The 17,805-nt window shown below is 42.2% G+C and overlaps 4 protein-coding genes across 4 annotated transcripts; all 4 read left to right on the top strand.

The window, feature by feature from the left end:
• The first annotated feature begins 6,274 nt into the window (after positions 1-6,274).
• LOC143866889 (uncharacterized) lies at positions 6,275-7,150 on the top strand. The gene is made up of 2 exons (XM_077376041.1): positions 6,275-6,607; positions 6,689-7,150. Exons 1-2 carry the CDS (start codon positions 6,275-6,277, stop codon positions 7,148-7,150), a joined length of 795 nt encoding a protein of 264 aa, XP_077232156.1.
• Positions 7,151-8,836: 1,686 nt separating this feature from the next.
• On the top strand, positions 8,837-9,718 carry LOC143866888 (uncharacterized). Its single transcript, XM_077376040.1, has 2 exons — positions 8,837-9,202; positions 9,284-9,718. The coding sequence occupies exons 1-2, from the start codon at positions 8,837-8,839 to the stop codon at positions 9,716-9,718; spliced, it is 801 nt and encodes a 266-aa protein (XP_077232155.1).
• A 1,743-nt stretch (positions 9,719-11,461) lies between these two features.
• LOC143866887 (uncharacterized) lies at positions 11,462-12,310 on the top strand. Its single transcript, XM_077376039.1, has 2 exons — positions 11,462-11,794; positions 11,876-12,310. Exons 1-2 carry the CDS (start codon positions 11,462-11,464, stop codon positions 12,308-12,310), a joined length of 768 nt encoding a protein of 255 aa, XP_077232154.1.
• Positions 12,311-16,624: 4,314 nt separating this feature from the next.
• LOC143866886 (uncharacterized) lies at positions 16,625-17,506 on the top strand. Its single transcript, XM_077376037.1, has 2 exons — positions 16,625-16,990; positions 17,072-17,506. The coding sequence occupies exons 1-2, from the start codon at positions 16,625-16,627 to the stop codon at positions 17,504-17,506; spliced, it is 801 nt and encodes a 266-aa protein (XP_077232152.1).
• The last annotated feature ends 299 nt before the right edge of the window (positions 17,507-17,805 follow it).

Raw genomic sequence — 17,805 nt, 5'->3', positions numbered from 1 at the left:
GCAGATTCCGTTGATGGATCAATGAAGATCATAACGTCGTCGGCAAATAGGAGATGCGTGATGGTAAGATCTCCTCTGGAGAAGGGGCTCGAAATGCGCTTGTGAAGGAGAGCTTGATCAAGGGAGGTAGTCAACATTTCCATGATTATACAAAATAGAAGAGGGGAGAGGGGATCTCCTTGCCTGAGCCCATTGGAGGAGTTGAAGAAGCCTTTGGGAATCCCGTTGATGAGGATAGAAAAGGAAGCAGTGGAGATGCATTGCGAAACCCACCTGCACCAAGTCTCATGAAAGCCAATTTTCCTCATGAAGGATATTAGAGAGTGATGATTAACATTGTCGAAAGCCTTCCTTAGATCTAATTTAATACACATTGCTTTTTTCCTTTGGTTTCTATGAAAACCATGGCAGAGATCATGGGTAAGAAGAATATTGTCTTGGATCAATCTTCCTTGAATAAAGGCCGATTGATTAGGACTTATAATTTTGTCCATAACTCTCTTTAACCGGTTAGCCATCAACTTGGTTATAATTTTGTAAAGAAAATTACAGAGGGAGATAGGTCTCAAATGATTAGGACTGGTTGCATTAGCACATTTGGGGATAAGAGAAATGAGTGTGGTGTTAAGAGCAGGTAAAATTTTACCTGAGTGAAAAAAGTGCTGAATAGCAAGAGTGATATCGTGGCCAATAAGATACCAAAAACTTTTAAAAAATGAGCCATTAAAACCATCTGGACCCGGGGCTTTATTCCCATCAGCCTTGAAAACAACCTCCCTGATTTCTTCATTAGAAAAAGGCAAAATGAGGGAATCTGCTTCTTCAATTGAAAGAGTTTTAGAAGGATCCGGAGAATCTCCTTCGAAAGACTGATTATGATTCAGGGTGGAATGGAAATAGCTAACCAAAATGTCTTCAATTTCATCCGGGTTAGTCGTGATCTCCCCATCGGTCCTCGCAATTGCTTGGATGCTGTTCTGGTTCCTTCTCATATTCATCGCCGAATGAAAAAAAGCAGTATTAGAATCCCCCAAGTTCAACCAATTAATCCTGGATTTTTGGAGGAAAAGAGCTTCTTCTTGTCTAGAAATTCTGCAGAGGTCTTCCTTAGCCAGGGATTCCTCTTTTCGGAGAACAGAGCTGGAGGGGTCAGCTTGAAGCTTGCTCTGAATTCCCTCCAGGTTTTGCTTTAACATCGGAATTTTAATGTCAATTCTGCCAAAGGTTTGGTCATTCCACTCTTTGATGGACTTTTTGACTTCTTTCAGCTTCCTGGTAGCTCTAAACATGGGATTTCCATCGATCTGAATGTTCCATGCCCTCTCCACGATTTCATAAAGAGATGTGTCCATGAGCCACATATTATGGAATCTAAACGGATATCCACCCCTCGAACTATTTTGCTGACATTGGATGATAATAGGGGAGTGATCGGACAAACCAGAATTTTTGAATTGGGCAAAAGAATGGGGGAAGGAGGCCAACCAGACTTCATTAACCAGAGCTCTATCCAGCCTACGAAGCTTAAGATTTCCCATTCGAGAGTTGTTGTTCCAGGTTAGAAAGTGCCCAATCGATCTAAGGTCAGTTAAGGAGCAGGAGTCTATACAACAGTTGAACTCTTGGATGTCAGCTGGAATGGGGTCCCTTCCTCCCCACCTTTCATCAGAGAATCTGATCACATTAAAGTCGCCAAGCGCAATCCACGGCCTGTGAATTCCCCTAGCCAAGACGGTAAATATTCACGGCAACCCTATGTACAGGCTTACTCAAAAACTAATTTTTGTTAAAAACACCATCAAAGTCTGGAACAAAGATGTTTTTGGGAGAATTGACATTAGGCTCCCAATTGTTAGAAAACAGCTTGAGGTTTTGCAAGAGAAGTTGAAAGCTGACCCGGGAAATTCAACTTTAAGAAAAGATACGGCAGATAGTAGAGATCTATACTGCAAAACTGCAATCCAGGAAGAGTCAATTATGCGGCAAAAATCCAAGAACAACTGGTTGACCCTGGCCGATACCAATTCCAGATTCTTTCATGCTGCTGTCAATCGAAGAAGGAACAAGAACAACATCTATGGCACTTCAAATCAAAATGGGGAGATTGTCACTGACCTTGCTGAAATTGAAAGCACTTTTGTCAACTATTTCGCCGAGATACTCAACTCCCAATTCCCCTCTCCCAGCTCCCAGGACATTCCTGATCCTATGCATAAGCTCTCAAACGAACAAGCTGATTGGCTTACCAGACCTTTTCTCAGGCAAGAAATTGAAGACATCGTCAAGCATTGTGATGGTAATAAGAGCCCGGGTCCTGATGGCTTCAATGGCGAGTTCTTTAAATCCTTTTTGTACCTGCTTGGGGATGAGGTCTGCTCCGCCATCCTTGACTTCTTCAAATCAGGTGCTCTTGAAATCTGTAAATGCAACTCTCATTTGTCTCATTCCTAAAAGTCCCAACTCTAACACCCCAGATCAGTACCGTCCTATTTCCCTTTGCAACTTTCTTCTTAAAATCATATCCAAAATTCTTTCCAACAGATTGAGAATTGTGCTTAAGGATATAGTTAACCCACATCAATTTGCTTTTGTTAAAGGCAGACTTATTCAAGAAAATATTCTGCTCACTAATGATCTGATTCAAAATTTCCATAAGGAATCCTCCAAACCCTCCATGTGTCTCAAAGTGGATCTTCGTAAGGCCTGTGATAACGTTTGTCACTCTTCTCTTCTTACATTCATGGAAAAAATGGGTTTCAACAGCACCTGGTGTTCTTGGGTTCGCCAATGCATTACCAGCCCCCGATTCTCTATTCTTATAAATGGTAGCCCCAAAGGATTTTTCTCTTCGTCCAATGGCATTAGGCAAGGAGACCCTCTTTCTCCTATGCTTTTTTGCATCGTCATGGAAATGTTCTCCTCCATTTTCATCCAAGCTGTAACCGCAAATCAAATCACTACCCCCTTCCGAAGAGGAAGCCTCCAAATCAGCCACCTTCTATTTGCTGACGATGTAGTAATCTTTGCTAATGCTAATCATCTTTCTGCTCAAGGTATTAACAGCTGCTTCGAGAAATTCACTCGCTGTTCAGGTTTAATAGTTAATCTGTTAAAAAGTGAAGTTTTCTTCTCAGGGGGGGTCTCTGATATGAAGAATCAACTCATTTCCTCCCTTGGGATCCCTGAAGGACAGCTCCCTGTGAAATACCTCGGGCTCCCTCTTCTCTCAAAACGTCTTAGTGCCAGAGACTATCTGCCTTTGATCTCAAAAATAAGAAAGCGTATCAGCTCCTGGAGTAATCGTCACTTGTCCAAAGCTGGAAGGCTCGAACTGCTTTAGACAGTTCTTAATTCCTTTCAACTTTACTGGAATGCTGCTTTCAATCTTCCACAGAGCACCATAAATGAAATTGAGCATCTTTTTAGAACTTTCCTCTGGTCGGGTTCGGATACAAAAAAATTCTACCATACCATCTCTTGGGAAAGAGTCTGTCAGCCAAAAAATGAAGGAGGTCTGGGAATTCATCGGTTACACGATCTTAATAAAGCTAGCAAAATGAAGATGTTCTGGAACATCATTTTTGATAAAAAATCAGTCTGGGCTAAATGGGCGAAAAAGAAATATATTAGAAATCAAAATGTGTGGCTAATGAAGCAGCCCAGCCGGCCATCATGGAGTTTCAAGGGAATTTTCACAGCATGAAATTCGATTCAGGAGCATGTGTACTACATTATCGCTGATGGAAGGGGAATAGACTTCTGGAAGCAGCCATGGCACCCGGATGGTATAATTCAGCATCAAACTTCAATTACAACAAATATTCCATCCAACTGTACTGTCAACGATCTGCGCTCTGATGGGGGATGGGACAGCATCATTGATCTCCCTCACCTGGCCGAGCTCAAGAAAATTTTGCACAAAGCTCTGTTCGACCCGGATGGGGAGGACACTGTAGTGTGGAAACCTTGCCCTAATGGAAAGTTCTCGATCAAATCTGCCTGGGAAGCCATCAGGGTCAAAAATCCAACTCTAACCTCGCACTCAACCATTTGGTTTTCTGGCAATATCCTGAGACACTCGTTTATATCCTGGCAGGCAATTAACTTCAGGCTTGCCTCCCGCGATAGGCTTCTTAGGCAAGGAATTCGTGTTCCTCATGAATGTCCATTGTGCCTTCAATCCTCTGAATCCATTCCCCACCTGTTCTTCAAATGTGCTTACTCCGAATGGATATGGCAAGCTATCCTCAGAGAACTAAATATCAAAAGAAGATCTGTTGGTCTTATTTAGGAAGAAGAATGGACCAGAACCCAGTTTAAAGTCAAAGGTCAACTCAACACTGCAATTAAACTTCTGTTCCAGCACCTATCTATGACATTTGGCATGAAAGAAATATCAGAGTCCATGACAACAAAAGACAGCACAAACAACAAATTCTTCATCTTATTATTAGTCAGGTTAAATCCAAGCTCATTGCTCGCCAAAGATGTGACCTTCCGAGTGCTGAAAGCATCAGTTGTACTGCCTAGTTTAATTTCCCCTGCAACCCAAAGTAAAGCCCAAATACTTTTGTTCTTGGGAAAAGTGCCCAACCCACTGGGTCAAAATCAACATAGACGCTTCTCTCGCAAATGATCAGGGAAGCATTGGAGGAGCCATTAGAAACTCTGAAGGGGATTGCCTTTCAATGTTTTCTCTCCCTGCTGATCCTGGGGCAATTCACATACTTGAGCTCCAGGCAATCCTCCAAGGGATTCACCACGCAAAAATCCATAATTTCAGTCACTCTTGGATTGAATCTGACTCCTTACTAGCCGTGAATATCATAACAGCCGAAAGTCAATGCCCTTGGAGAGCCATCCCCATCCACTGCAAGATAAAAAAAAAAGTTACTTAACCTTCACTCTTGGAAAATTTCACACATCTGGAGAGAGGCCAATGCCGTTGCCGACTACCTCTCCAAAGGTGATTGCTCTTGCAGAGGAGAAATTCTCCCTCCCTTGGATGCACCGGATGACCTTTTAGAGCTGCTTGCCAAAGACTCTTCCGGATCTTTATACCCTCGGCTGTAATCATCCCCCCATGTACTCCCTCCTATTTGCTTCCTTCGATGCCATGATGGTCTCTCTTCCTACATCTCTTATTGGGAGTTTAGGATTCATCGTTGCTATGAAGACTCTCTGTAATTTGATGTCCTTATTGCCGTTGTTTTGGCTGCTTTTATGCTGGGAGCTTGTTCCATGTTTAATGGCCTTTCAGCCTCCTTAATCTTTTGTATTGCTTATTTCTTTAAATGAATCTCGTGGGGGTCTTGCCTAACCCCAGCTTGCCCATCAAAAAAAAAAGTTTAAAGATCGCTGGATTAGATACTAGACTCCACTGGGGTAAAGATTTTTCAAACAAACTCAACTCTAAAGGAGAACAACCTGACTAAGAAGCTCAATATAAAGAGTGTTCAAATTTCTCTAGTCTCTATTTGATGAGAATATACATCTCAAGTATCAATCACTACTTGACATATTTTATGATATAAGTCATAAAAGATGCCCCTAGTATGATTAACTCAATGGTAAAATTCATTGGAGAGCAACATAAAAGGAATGGGCCAAAGGCTTTCATTAGCGGACACTTGGGATTACAATTTTTTTTTTTCACAAGCATATTTGAGTTTATAAAGCTGTTCTGGTTTAATAGTTAATCTGTTAAAAAGTGAAGTTTTCTTCTCAGGGGGGTCTCTGATATGAAGAATCAACTCATTTCCTCCCTTGGGATGCCTGAAGGACAGCTCCCTGTGAAATACCTCGGGCTCCCTCTTGTCTCAAAACGTCTTAGTGCCAGAGACTGTCTGCCTTTGATCTCAAAAATAAGAAAGCGTATCAGCTCCTGGAGTAATCGTCACTTGTCCGAAGCTGGAAGGCTCGAACTGCTTTAGACAGTTCTTAATTCCTTTCAACTTTACTGGAATGCTGCTTTCAATCTTCCACAGAGCACCATAAATGAAATTGAGCATCTTTTTAGAACTTTCCTCTGGTCGGGTTCGGATACAAAAAAATTCTACCATACCATCTCTTGGGAAAGAGTCTGTCAGCCAAAAAATGAAGGAGGCCTGGGAATTCATCGGTTACACGATCTTAATAAAGCTAGCAAAATGAAGATGTTCTGGAACATCATTTTTGATAAAAAATCTCTCTGGGCTAAATGGGTGAAAAAAATAAAATTAGAAATCAAAATGTGTGGCTAATGAAGCAGCCCAGCCGGCCATCATGGAGTTTCATGGGAATTTCCACAGCTCGAAATTCGATTCAGGAGCATGTGTACTACATTATCGCTGATGGAAGGGGAATAGACTTCTGGAAGCAGCCATGGCACCCGGAAGGTATAATTCAGCATCAAACTTCAATTACAACAAATATTCCATCCAACTGTACTGTCAACGATCTGCGCTCTGATGGGGGATGGGACATCATCATTGATCTCCCTCACCTGGCCGAGCTCAAGAAAATTTTGCACAAAGCTCTGTTCGACCCGGATGGGGAGGACACTGTAGTGTGGAAACCTTGCCCCAATGGAAAGTTCTCGATCAAATCTGCCTGGGAAGCCATCAGGGTCAAAAATCCAACTCTAACCTCGCACTCAACCATTTGGTTTTCTGGCAATATCCTGAGACACTCGTTTATATCCTGGCAGGCAATTAACTTCAGGCTTGCCTCCCGCGATAGGGTTCTTAGGCAAGGAATTCGTGTTCCTCATGAATGTCCATTGTGCCTTCAATCCTCTGAATCCATTCCCCACCTGTTCTTCAAATGTGCTTACTCCGAATGGATATGGCAAGCAATCCTCAGAGAACTAAATATCAAAAGAAGATCTGTTGGTCTTATTGAGGAAGAAGAATGGACCAGAACCCAGTTTAAAGTCAAAGGTCAACTCAGCACTGCAATTAAACTTCTGTTCCAGGCAGCTATCTATGACATTTGGCATGAAAGAAATATCAGAGTCCATGACAACAAAAGACAGCACAAACAACAAATTCTTCATCTTATTATTAGTCAGGTTAAATCCAAGCTCATTGCTCGCCAAAGATGTGACCTTCCGAGTGCTGAAAGCATCAGTTGTACTGCCCAGTTTAATTTCCCCTGCAACCCAAAGTAAAGCCCAAATACTTTTGTTCTTGGGAAAAGTGCCCAACCCACTGGGTCAAAATCAACATAGACGCTTCTCTCGCAAATGATCAGGGAAGCATTGGAGGAGCCATTAGAAACTCTGAAGGGGATTGCCTTTCAATGTTTTCTCTCCCTGCTGATCCTGGGGCAATTCACATACTTGAGCTCCAGGCAATCCTCCAAGGGATTCACCATGCAAAAATCCATAATTTCAGTCACTCTTGGATTGAATCTGACTCCTTACTAGCCGTGAATATCATAACAGCCGAATCTCAATGCCCTTGGAGAGCCATCCCCATCCACTCCAAGATAAAAAAAAAAGTTACTTAACCTTCACTCTTGGAAAATTTCACACATCTGGAGAGAGGCCAATGCCGTTGCCGACTACCTCTCCAAAGGTGATTGCTCTTGCAGAGGAGAAGTTCTCCCTCCCTTGGATGCACCGGATGACCTTTTAGAGCTGCTTGCCAAAGACTCTTCCGGATCTTTATACCCTCGGCTGTAATAATCCCCCCATGTACTCCCTCCTATTTGCTTCCTTCGATGCCATGATGGTCTCTCTTCCTACATCTCTTATTGGGAGTTTAGGATTCATCGTTGCTATGAAGACTCTCTGTAATTTGATGTCCTTATTGCCGTTGTTTTGGCTGCTTTTATGCTGGGAGCTTGTTCCATGTTTAATGGCCTTTCAGCCTCCTTAATCTTTTGTATTGCTTATTTCTTTAAATGAATCTCGTGGGGGTCGTGCCTAACCCCAGCTTGCCCATCAAAAAAAAAAGTTTAAAGATCGCTGGATTAGATACTAGACTCCACTGGGGTAAAGATTTTTCAAACAAACTCAACTCTAAAGGAGAACAACCTGACTAAGAAGCTCAATATAAAGAGTGTTCAAATTTCTCTAGTCTCTATTTGATGAGAATATACATCTCAAGTATCAATCACTACTTGACAAATTTTATGACATAAGTCATAAAAGATGCCCCTAGTATGATTAACTCAATGGTAAAATTCATTGGAGAGCAACATAAAAGGAATGGGCCAAAGGCTTTCATTAGTGGACGCTTGGGATTACAATTTTTTTTTTCACAAGCATATTTGAGTTTATAAAGCTGTTCTGGTTTAATAGTTAATCTGTTAAAAAGTGAAGTTTTCTTCTCAGGGGGGTCTCTGATATGAAGAATCAACTCATTTCCTCCCTTGGGATGCCTGAAGGACAGCTCCCTGTGAAATACCTCGGGCTCCCTCTTGTCTCAAAACGTCTTAGTGCCAGAGACTGTCTGCCTTTGATCTCAAAAATAAGAAAGCGTATCAGCTCCTGGAGTAATCGTCACTTGTCCGAAGCTGGAAGGCTCGAACTGCTTTAGACAGTTCTTAATTCCTTTCAACTTTACTGGAATGCTGCTTTCAATCTTCCACAGAGCACCATAAATGAAATTGAGCATCTTTTTAGAACTTTCCTCTGGTCGGGTTCGGATACAAAAAAATTCTACCATACCATCTCTTGGGAAAGAGTCTGTCAGCCAAAAAATGAAGGAGGCCTGGGAATTCATCGGTTACACGATCTTAATAAAGCTAGCAAAATGAAGATGTTCTGGAACATCATTTTTGATAAAAAATCTCTCTGGGCTAAATGGGTGAAAAAGAAATATATATTAGAAATCAAAATGTGTGGCTAATGAAGCAGCCCAGCCGGCCATCATGGAGTTTCAGGGGAATTTTCACAGCTCGAAATTCGATTCAGGAGCATGTGTACTACATTATCGCTGATGGAAGGGGAATAGACTTCTGGAAGCAGCCATGGCACCCGGAAGGTATAATTCAGCATCAAACTTCAATTACAACAAATATTGCGTCCAACTGTACTATGAACGATCTGCGCTCTGATGGGGGATGGGACAGCATCATTGATCTCCCTCACCTGGCCGAGCTCAAGAAAATTTTGCACAAAGCTCTGTTCGACCCGGATGGGGAGGACACTGTAGTGTGGAAACCTTGCCCCAATGGAAAGTTCTCGATCAAATCTGCCTGGGAAGCCATCAGGGTCAAAAATCCAACTCTAACCTCGCACTCAACCATTTGGTTTTCTGGCAATATCCTGAGACACTCGTTTATATCCTGGCAGGCAATTAACTTCAGGCTTGCCTCCCGCGATAGGCTTCTTAGGCAAGGAATTCGTGTTCCTCATGAATGTCCATTGTGCCTTCAATCCTCTGAATCCATTCCCCACCTGTTCTTCAAATGTGCTTACTCCGAATGGATATGGCAAGCTATCCTCAGAGAACTAAATATCAAAAGAAGATCTGTTGGTCTTATTGAGGAAGAAGAATGGACCAGAACCCAGTTTAAAGTCAAAGGTCAACTCAGCACTGCAATTAAACTTCTGTTCCAGGCAGCTATCTATGACATTTGGCATGAAAGAAATATCAGAGTCCATGACAACAAAAGACAGCACAAACAACAACTTCTTCCTCTTATTATTAGTCAGGTTAAATCCAAGCTCATTGCTCGCCAAAGATGTGACCTTCCGAGTGCTGAAAGCATCAGTTGTACTGCCTAGTTTAATTTCCCCTGCAACCCAAAGTAAAGCCCAAATACTTTTGTTCTTGGGAAAAGTGCCCAACCCACTGGGTCAAAATCAACATAGACGCTTCTCTCGCAAATGATCAGGGAAGCATTGGAGGAGCCATTAGAAACTCTGAAGGGGATTGCCTTTCAATGTTTTCTCTCCCTGCTGATCCTGGGGCAATTCACATACTTGAGCTCCAGGCAATCCTCCAAGGGATTCACCACGCAAAAATCCATAATTTCAGTCACTCTTGGATTGAATCTGACTCCTTACTAGCCGTGAATATCATAACAACCGAAAGTCAATGCCCTTGGAGAGCCATCCCCATCCACTCCAAGATAAAAAAAAAAGTTACTTAACCTTCACTCTTGGAAAATTTCACACATCTGGAGAGAGACCAATGCCGTTGCCGACTACCTCTCCAAAGGTGATTGCTCTTGCAGAGGAGAAGTTCTCCCTCCCTTGGATGCACCGGATGACCTTTTAGAGCTGCTTGCCAAAGACTCTTCCGGATCTTTATACCCTCGGCTGTAATCATCCCCCCATGTACTCCCTCCTATTTGCTTCCTTCGATGCCATGATGGTCTCTCTTCCTACATCTCTTATTGGGAGTTTAGGATTCATCGTTGCTATGAAGACTCTCTGTAATTTGATGTCCTTATTGCCGTTGTTTTGGCTGCTTTTATGCTGGGAGCTTGTTCCATGTTTAATGGCCTTTCAGCCTCCTTAATCTTTTGTATTGCTTATTTCTTTAAATGAATCTCGTGGGGGTCTTGCCTAACCCCAGCTTGCCCATCAAAAAAAAAAAGTTTAAAGATCGCTGGATTAGATACTAGACTCCACTGGGGTAAAGATTTTTCAAACAAACTCAACTCTAAAGGAGAACAACCTGACTAAGAAGCTCAATATAAAGAGTGTTCAAATTTCTCTAGTCTCTATTTGATGAGAATATACATCTCAATTATCAATCACTACTTGACATATTTTATGATATAAGTCATAAAAGCTGCCCCTAGTATGATTAACTCAATGGTAAAATTCATTGGAGAGCAACATAAAAGGAATGGGCCAAAGGCTTTCATTAGTGGACACTTGGGATTACAATTTTTTTTTTTCACAAGCATATTTGAGTTTATAAAGCTGTTCTGGTTTAATAGTTAATCTGTTAAAAAGTGAAGTTTTCTTCTCAGGGGGGTCTCTGATATGAAGAATCAACTCATTTCCTCCCTTGGGATGCCTGAAGGACAGCTCCCTGTGAAATACCTCGGGCTCCCTCTTGTCTCAAAACGTCTTAGTGCCAGAGACTGTCTGCCTTTGATCTCAAAAATAAGAAAGCGTATCAGCTCCTGGAGTAATCGTCACTTGTCCGAAGCTGGAAGGCTCGAACTGCTTTAGACAGTTCTTAATTCCTTTCAACTTTACTGGAATGCTGCTTTCAATCTTCCACAGAGCACCATAAATGAAATTGAGCATCTTTTTAGAACTTTCCTCTGGTCGGGTTCGGATACAAAAAAATTCTACCATACCATCTCTTGGGAAAGAGTCTGTCAGCCAAAAAATGAAGGAGGCCTGGGAATTCATCGGTTACACGATCTTAATAAACTAGCAAAATGAAGATGTTCTGGAACATCATTTTTCATAAAAAATCTCTCTGGGCTAAATGGGTGAAAAAAAAAAATTAGAAATCAAAATGTGTGGCTAATGAAGCAGCCCAGCCGGCCATCATGGAGTTTCATGGGAATTTTCACAGCTCGAAATTCGATTCAGGAGCATGTGTACTACATTATCGCTGATGGAAGGGGAATAGACTTCTGGAAGCAGCCATGGCACCCGGAAGGTATAATTCAGCATCAAACTTCAATTACAACAAATATTCCATCCAACTGTACTGTCAACGATCTGCGCTCTGATGGGGGATGGGACATCATCATTGATCTCCCTCACCTGGCCGAGCTCAAGAAAATTTTGCACAAAGCTCTGTTCGACCCGGATGGGGAGGACACTGTAGTGTGGAAACCTTGCCCCAATGGAAAGTTCTCGATCAAATCTGCCTGGGAAGCCATCAGGGTCAAAAATCCAACTCTAACCTCGCACTCAACCATTTGGTTTTCTGGCAATATCCTGAGACACTCGTTTATATCCTGGCAGGCAATTAACTTCAGGCTTGCCTCCCGCGATAGGCTTCTTAGGCAAGGAATTCGTGTTCCTCATGAATGTCCATTGTGCCTTCAATCCTCTGAATCCATTCCCCACCTGTTCTTCAAATGTGCTTACTCCGAATGGATATGGCAAGCAATCCTCAGAGAACTAAATATCAAAAGAAGATCTGTTGGTCTTATTGAGGAAGAAGAATGGACCAGAACCCAGTTTAAAGTCAAAGGTCAACTCAGCACTGCAATTAAACTTCTGTTCCAGGCAGCTATCTATGACATTTGGCATGAAAGAAATATCAGAGTCCATGACAACAAAAGACAGCACAAACAACAAATTCTTCATCTTATTATTAGTCAGGTTAAATCCAAGCTCATTGCTCGCCAAAGATGTGACCTTCCGAGTGCTGAAAGCATCAGTTGTACTGCCTAGTTTAATTTCCCCTGCAACCCAAAGTAAAGCCCAAATACTTTTGTTCTTGGGAAAACTTCCCAACCCACTGGGTCAAAATCAACATAGACGCTTCCCTCGCAAATGATCAGGGAAGCATTGGAGGAGCCATTAGAAACTCTGAAGGGGATTGCCTTTCAATGTTTTCTCTCCCTGCTGATTCTGGGGCAATTCACATACTTGAGCTCCAGGCAATCCTCCAAGGGATTCACCACGCAAAAATCCATAATTTCAGTCACTCTTGGATTGAATCTGACTCCTTACTAGCCGTGAATATCATAACAACCGAAAGTCAATGCCCTTGGAGAGCCATCCCCATCCACTCCAAGATATAAAAAAAAAAGTTACTTAACCTTCACTCTTGGAAAATTTCACACATCTGGAGAGAGGCCAATGCCGTTGCCGACTACCTCTCCAAAGGTGACTGCTCTTGCAAAGGAGAAGTTCTCCCTCCCTTGGATGCACCGGATGACCTTTTAGAGCTGCTTGCCAAAGACTCTTCCGGATCTTTATACCCTCGGCTGTAATCATCCCCCCATGTACTCCCTCCTATTTGCTTCCTTCGATGCCATGATGGTCTCTCTTCCTACATCTCTTATTGGGAGTTTAGGATTCATCGTTGCTATGAAGACTCTCTGTAATTTGATGTCCTTATTGCCGTTGTTTTGGCTGCTTTTATGCTGGGAGCTTGTTCCATGTTTAATGGCCTTTCAGCCTCCTTAATCTTTTGTATTGCTTATTTCTTTAAATGAATCTTGTGGGGGTCTTGCCTAACCCCAGCTTGCCCATCAAAAAAAAAAAGTTTAAAGATCGCTGGATTAGATACTAGACTCCACTGGGGTAAAGATTTTTCAAAGAAACTCAACTCTAAAGGAGAACAACCTGACTAAGAAGCTCAATATAAAGAGTGTTCAAATTTCTCTAGTCTCTATTTGATGAGAATATACATCTCAAGTATCAATCACTACTTGACATATTTTATGACATAAGTCATAAAAGATGCCCCTAGTATGATTAACTCAATGGTAAAATTCATTGGAGAGCAACATAAAAGGAATGGGCCAAAGGCTTTCATTAGTGGACACTTGGGATTACAATTTTTTTTTTCACAAGCATATTTGAGCTTATAAAGCTGTTCTGGTTTAATAGTTAATCTGTTAAAAAGTGAAGTTTTCTTCTCAGGGGGGTCTCTGATATGAAGAATCAACTCATTTCCTCCCTTGGGATGCCTGAAGGACAGCTCCCTGTGAAATACCTCGGGCTCCCTCTTGTCTCAAAACGTCTTAGTGCCAGAGACTGTCTGCCTTTGATCTCAAAAATAAGAAAGCGTATCAGCTCCTGGAGTAATCGTCACTTGTCCGAAGCTGGAAGGCTCGAACTGCTTCAGACAGTTCTTAATTCCTTTCAACTTTACTGGAATGCTGCTTTCAATCTTCCACAGAGCACCATAAATGAAATTGAGCATCTTTTTAGAACTTTCCTCTGGTCGGGTTCGGATACAAAAAAATTCTACCATACCATCTCTTGGGAAAGAGTCTGTCAGCCAAAAAATGAAGGAGGCCTGGGAATTCATCGGTTACACGATCTTAATAAAGCTAGCAAAATGAAGATGTTCTGGAACATCATTTTTGATAAAAAATCTCTCTGGGCTAAATGGGTGAAAAAGAAATATATATTAAAAATCAAAATGTGTGGCTAATGAAGCAGCCCAGCCGGCCATCATGGAGTTTCAGGGGAATTTTCACAGCTCGAAATTCGATTCAGGAGCATGTGTACTACATTATCGCTGATGGAAGGGGAATAGACTTCTGGAAGCAGCCATGGCACTCGGAAGGTATAATTCAGCATCAAACTTCAATTACAACAAATATTCCATCCAACTGTACTGTCAACGATCTGCGCTCTGATGGGGGATGGGACATCATCATTGATCTCCCTCACCTGGCCGAGCTCAAGAAAATTTTGCACAAAGCTCTGTTCGACCCGGATGGGGAGGACACTGTAGTGTGGAAACCTTGCCCCAATGGAAAGTTCTCGATCAAATCTGCCTGGGAAGCCATCAGGGTCAAAAATCCAACTCTAACCTCGCACTCAACCATTTGGTTTTCTGGCAATATCCTGAGACACTCGTTTATATCCTGGCAGGCAATTAACTTCAGGCTTGCCTCCCGCGATAGGCTTCTTAGGCAAGGAATTCGTGTTCCTCATGAATGTCCATTGTGCCTTCAATCCTCTGAATCCATTCCCCACCTGTTCTTCAAATGTGCTTACTCCGAATGGATATGGCAAGCTATCCTCAGAGAACTAAATATCAAAAGAAGATCTGTTGGTCTTATTGAGGAAGAAGAATGGACCAGAACCCAGTTTAAAGTCAAAGGTCAACTCAGCACTGCAATTAAACTTCTGTTCCAGGCAGCTATCTATGACATTTGGCATGAAAGAAATATCAGAGTCCATGACAACAAAAGACAGCACAAACAACAACTTCTTCCTCTTATTATTAGTCAGGTTAAATCCAAGCTCATTGCTCGCCAAAGATGTGACCTTCCGAGTGCTAAAAGCATCAGTTGTACTGCCTAGTTTAATTTCCCCTGCAACCCAAAGTAAAGCCCAAATACTTTTGTTCTTGGGAAAAGTGCCCAACCCACTGGGTCAAAATCAACATAGACGCTTCTCTCGCAAATGATCAGGGAAGCATTGGAGGAGCCATTAGAAACTCTGAAGGGGATTGCCTTTCAATGTTTTCTCTCCCTGCTGATCCTGCGGCAATTCACATACTTGAGCTCCAGGCAATCCTCCAAGGGATTCACCATGCAAAAATCCATAATTTCAGTCACTCTTGGATTGAATCTGACTCCTTACTAGCCGTGAATATCATAACAGCCGAATCTCAATGCCCTTGGAGAGCCATCCCCATCCACTCCAAGATAAAAAAAAAGTTACTTAACCTTCACTCTTGGAAAATTTCACACATCTGGAGAGAGGCCAATGCCGTTGCCGACTACCTCTCCAAAGGTGATTGCTCTTGCAGAGGAGAAGTTCTCCCTCCCTTGGATGCACCGGATGACCTTTTAGAGCTGCTTGCCAAAGACTCTTCCGGATCTTTATACCCTCGGCTGTAATCATCCCCCCATGTACTCCCTCCTATTTGCTTCCTTCGATGCCATGATGGTCTCTCTTCCTACATCTCTTATTGGGAGTTTAGGATTCATCGTTGCTATGAAGACTCTCTGTAATTTGATGTCCTTATTGCCGTTGTTTTGGCTGCTTTTATGCTGGGAGCTTGTTCCATGTTTAATAATGGCCTTTCAGCCTCCTTAATCTTTTGTATTGCTTATTTCTTTAAATGAATCTCGTGGGGGTCGTGCCTAACCCCAGCTTGCCCATCAAAAAAAAAAGTTTAAAGATCGCTGGATTAGATACTAGACTCCACTGGGGTAAAGATTTTTCAAAGAAACTCAACTCTAAAGGAGAACAACCTGACTAAGAAGCTCAATATAAAGAGTGTTCAAATTTCTCTACTCTCTATTTGATGAGAATATACATCTCAAGTATCAATCACTACTTGACATATTTTATGACATAAGTCCTAAAAGATGCCCCTAGTATGATTAACTCAATGGTAAAATTCATTGGAGAGCAACATAAAAGGAATGGGCCAAAGGCTTTCATTAGTGGACACTTGGGATTACAATTTTTTTTTTTCACAAGCATATTTGAGTTTATAAAGCTGTTCTGGTTTAATAGTTAATCTGTTAAAAAGTGAAGTTTTCTTCTCAGGGGGGTCTCTGATATGAAGAATCAACTCATTTCCTCCCTTGGGATGCCTGAAGGACAGCTCCCTGTGAAATACCTCGGGCTCCCTCTTGTCTCAAAACGTCTTAGTGCCAGAGACTGTCTGCCTTTGATCTCAAAAATAAGAAAGCGTATCAGCTCCTGGAGTAATCGTCACTTGTCCGAAGCTGGAAGGCTCGAACTGCTTTAGACAGTTCTTAATTCCTTTCAACTTTACTGGAATGCTGCTTTCAATCTTCCACAGAGCACCATAAATGAAATTGAGCATCTTTTTAGAACTTTCCTCTGGTCGGGTTCGGATACAAAAAAATTCTACCATACCATCTCTTGGGAAAGAGTCTGTCAGCCAAAAAATGAAGGAGGCCTGGGAATTCATCGGTTACACGATCTTAATAAAGCTAGCAAAATGAAGATGTTCTGGAACATCATTTTTGATAAAAAATCTCTCTGGGCTAAATGGGTGAAAAAGAAATATATATTAGAAATCAAAATGTGTGGCTAATGAAGCAGCCCAGCCGGCCATCATGGAGTTTCAGGGGAATTTTCACAGCTCGAAATTCGATTCAGGAGCATGTGTACTACATTATCGCTGATGGAAGGGGAATAGACTTCTGGAAGCAGCCATGGCACCCGGAAGGTATAATTCAGCATCAAACTTCAATTACAACAAATATTCCATCCAACTGTACTGTCAACGATCTGCGCTCTGATGGGGGATGGGACAGCATCATTGATCTCCCTCACCTGGCCGAGCTCAAGAAAATTTTGCACAAAGCTCTGTTCGACCCGGATGGGGAGGACACTGTAGTGTGGAAACCTTGCCCCAATGGAAAGTTCTCGATCAAATCTGCCTGGGAAGCCATCAGGGTCAAAAATCCAACTCTAACCTCGCACTCAACCATTTGGTTTTCTGGCAATATCCTGAGACACTCGTTTATATCCTGGCAGGCAATTAACTTCAGGCTTGCCTCCCGCGATAGGCTTCTTAGGCAAGGAATTCGTGTTCCTCATGAATGTCCATTGTGCCTTCAATCCTCTGAATCCATTCCCCACCTGTTCTTCAAATGTGCTTACTCCGAATGGATATGGCAAGCTATCCTCAGAGAACTAAATATCAAAAGAAGATCTGTTGGTCTTATTGAGGAAGAAGAATGGACCAGAACCCAGTTTAAAGTCAAAGGTCAACTCAGCACTGCAATTAAACTTCTGTTCCAGGCAGCTATCTATGACATTTGGCATGAAAGAAATATCAGAGTCCATGACAACAAAAGACAGCACAAACAACAAATTCTTCCTCTTATTATTAGTCAGGTTAAATCCAAGCTCATTGCTCGCCAAAGATGTGACCTTCCGAGTGCTGAAAGCATCAGTTGTACTGCCTAGTTTAATTTCCCCTGCAACCCAAAGTAAAGCCCAAATACTTTTGTTCTTGGGAAAAGTGCCCAACCCACTGGGTCAAAATCAACATAGACGCTTCTCTCGCAAATGATCAGGGAAGCATTGGAGGAGCCATTAGAAACTCTGAAGGGGATTGCCTTTCAATGTTTTCTCTCCCTGCTGATCCTGCGGCAATTCACATACTTGAGCTCCAGGCAATCCTCCAAGGGATTCACCACGCAAAAATCCATAATTTCAGTCACTCTTGGATTGAATCTGACTCCTTACTAGCCGTGAATATCATA

This window comes from Tasmannia lanceolata, unplaced genomic scaffold (assembly GCF_043159265.1).
Source record: "Tasmannia lanceolata isolate RefF3 unplaced genomic scaffold, GAP_Taslan_0.1 ptg000174l, whole genome shotgun sequence".
Lineage (NCBI taxonomy): Eukaryota > Viridiplantae > Streptophyta > Magnoliopsida > Canellales > Winteraceae > Tasmannia > Tasmannia lanceolata.
The sequence above is the reverse complement of the archived record's forward strand: the minus strand, read 5'-3'. Positions and strand labels throughout refer to the sequence as shown.

Excerpts from the sequence above, each read along its gene's own strand:
- LOC143866886 (XM_077376037.1), top strand. The coding sequence starts at position 16,625 with ATGAAGCAGCCCAGCCGGCCATCATGGAGTTTCAGGGGAATTTTCACA. Across the intron at positions 16,991-17,071 it reads CTGCCTGGGAAGCCATCAGG|GCAATTAACTTCAGGCTTGC; the intron begins GTCAAAAATCCA and ends ATATCCTGGCAG.
- LOC143866888 (XM_077376040.1), top strand. The coding sequence starts at position 8,837 with ATGAAGCAGCCCAGCCGGCCATCATGGAGTTTCAGGGGAATTTTCACA. Across the intron at positions 9,203-9,283 it reads CTGCCTGGGAAGCCATCAGG|GCAATTAACTTCAGGCTTGC; the intron begins GTCAAAAATCCA and ends ATATCCTGGCAG.
- LOC143866889 (XM_077376041.1), top strand. The coding sequence starts at position 6,275 with ATGGGAATTTCCACAGCTCGAAATTCGATTCAGGAGCATGTGTACTAC. Across the intron at positions 6,608-6,688 it reads CTGCCTGGGAAGCCATCAGG|GCAATTAACTTCAGGCTTGC; the intron begins GTCAAAAATCCA and ends ATATCCTGGCAG.
- LOC143866887 (XM_077376039.1), top strand. The coding sequence starts at position 11,462 with ATGGGAATTTTCACAGCTCGAAATTCGATTCAGGAGCATGTGTACTAC. Across the intron at positions 11,795-11,875 it reads CTGCCTGGGAAGCCATCAGG|GCAATTAACTTCAGGCTTGC; the intron begins GTCAAAAATCCA and ends ATATCCTGGCAG.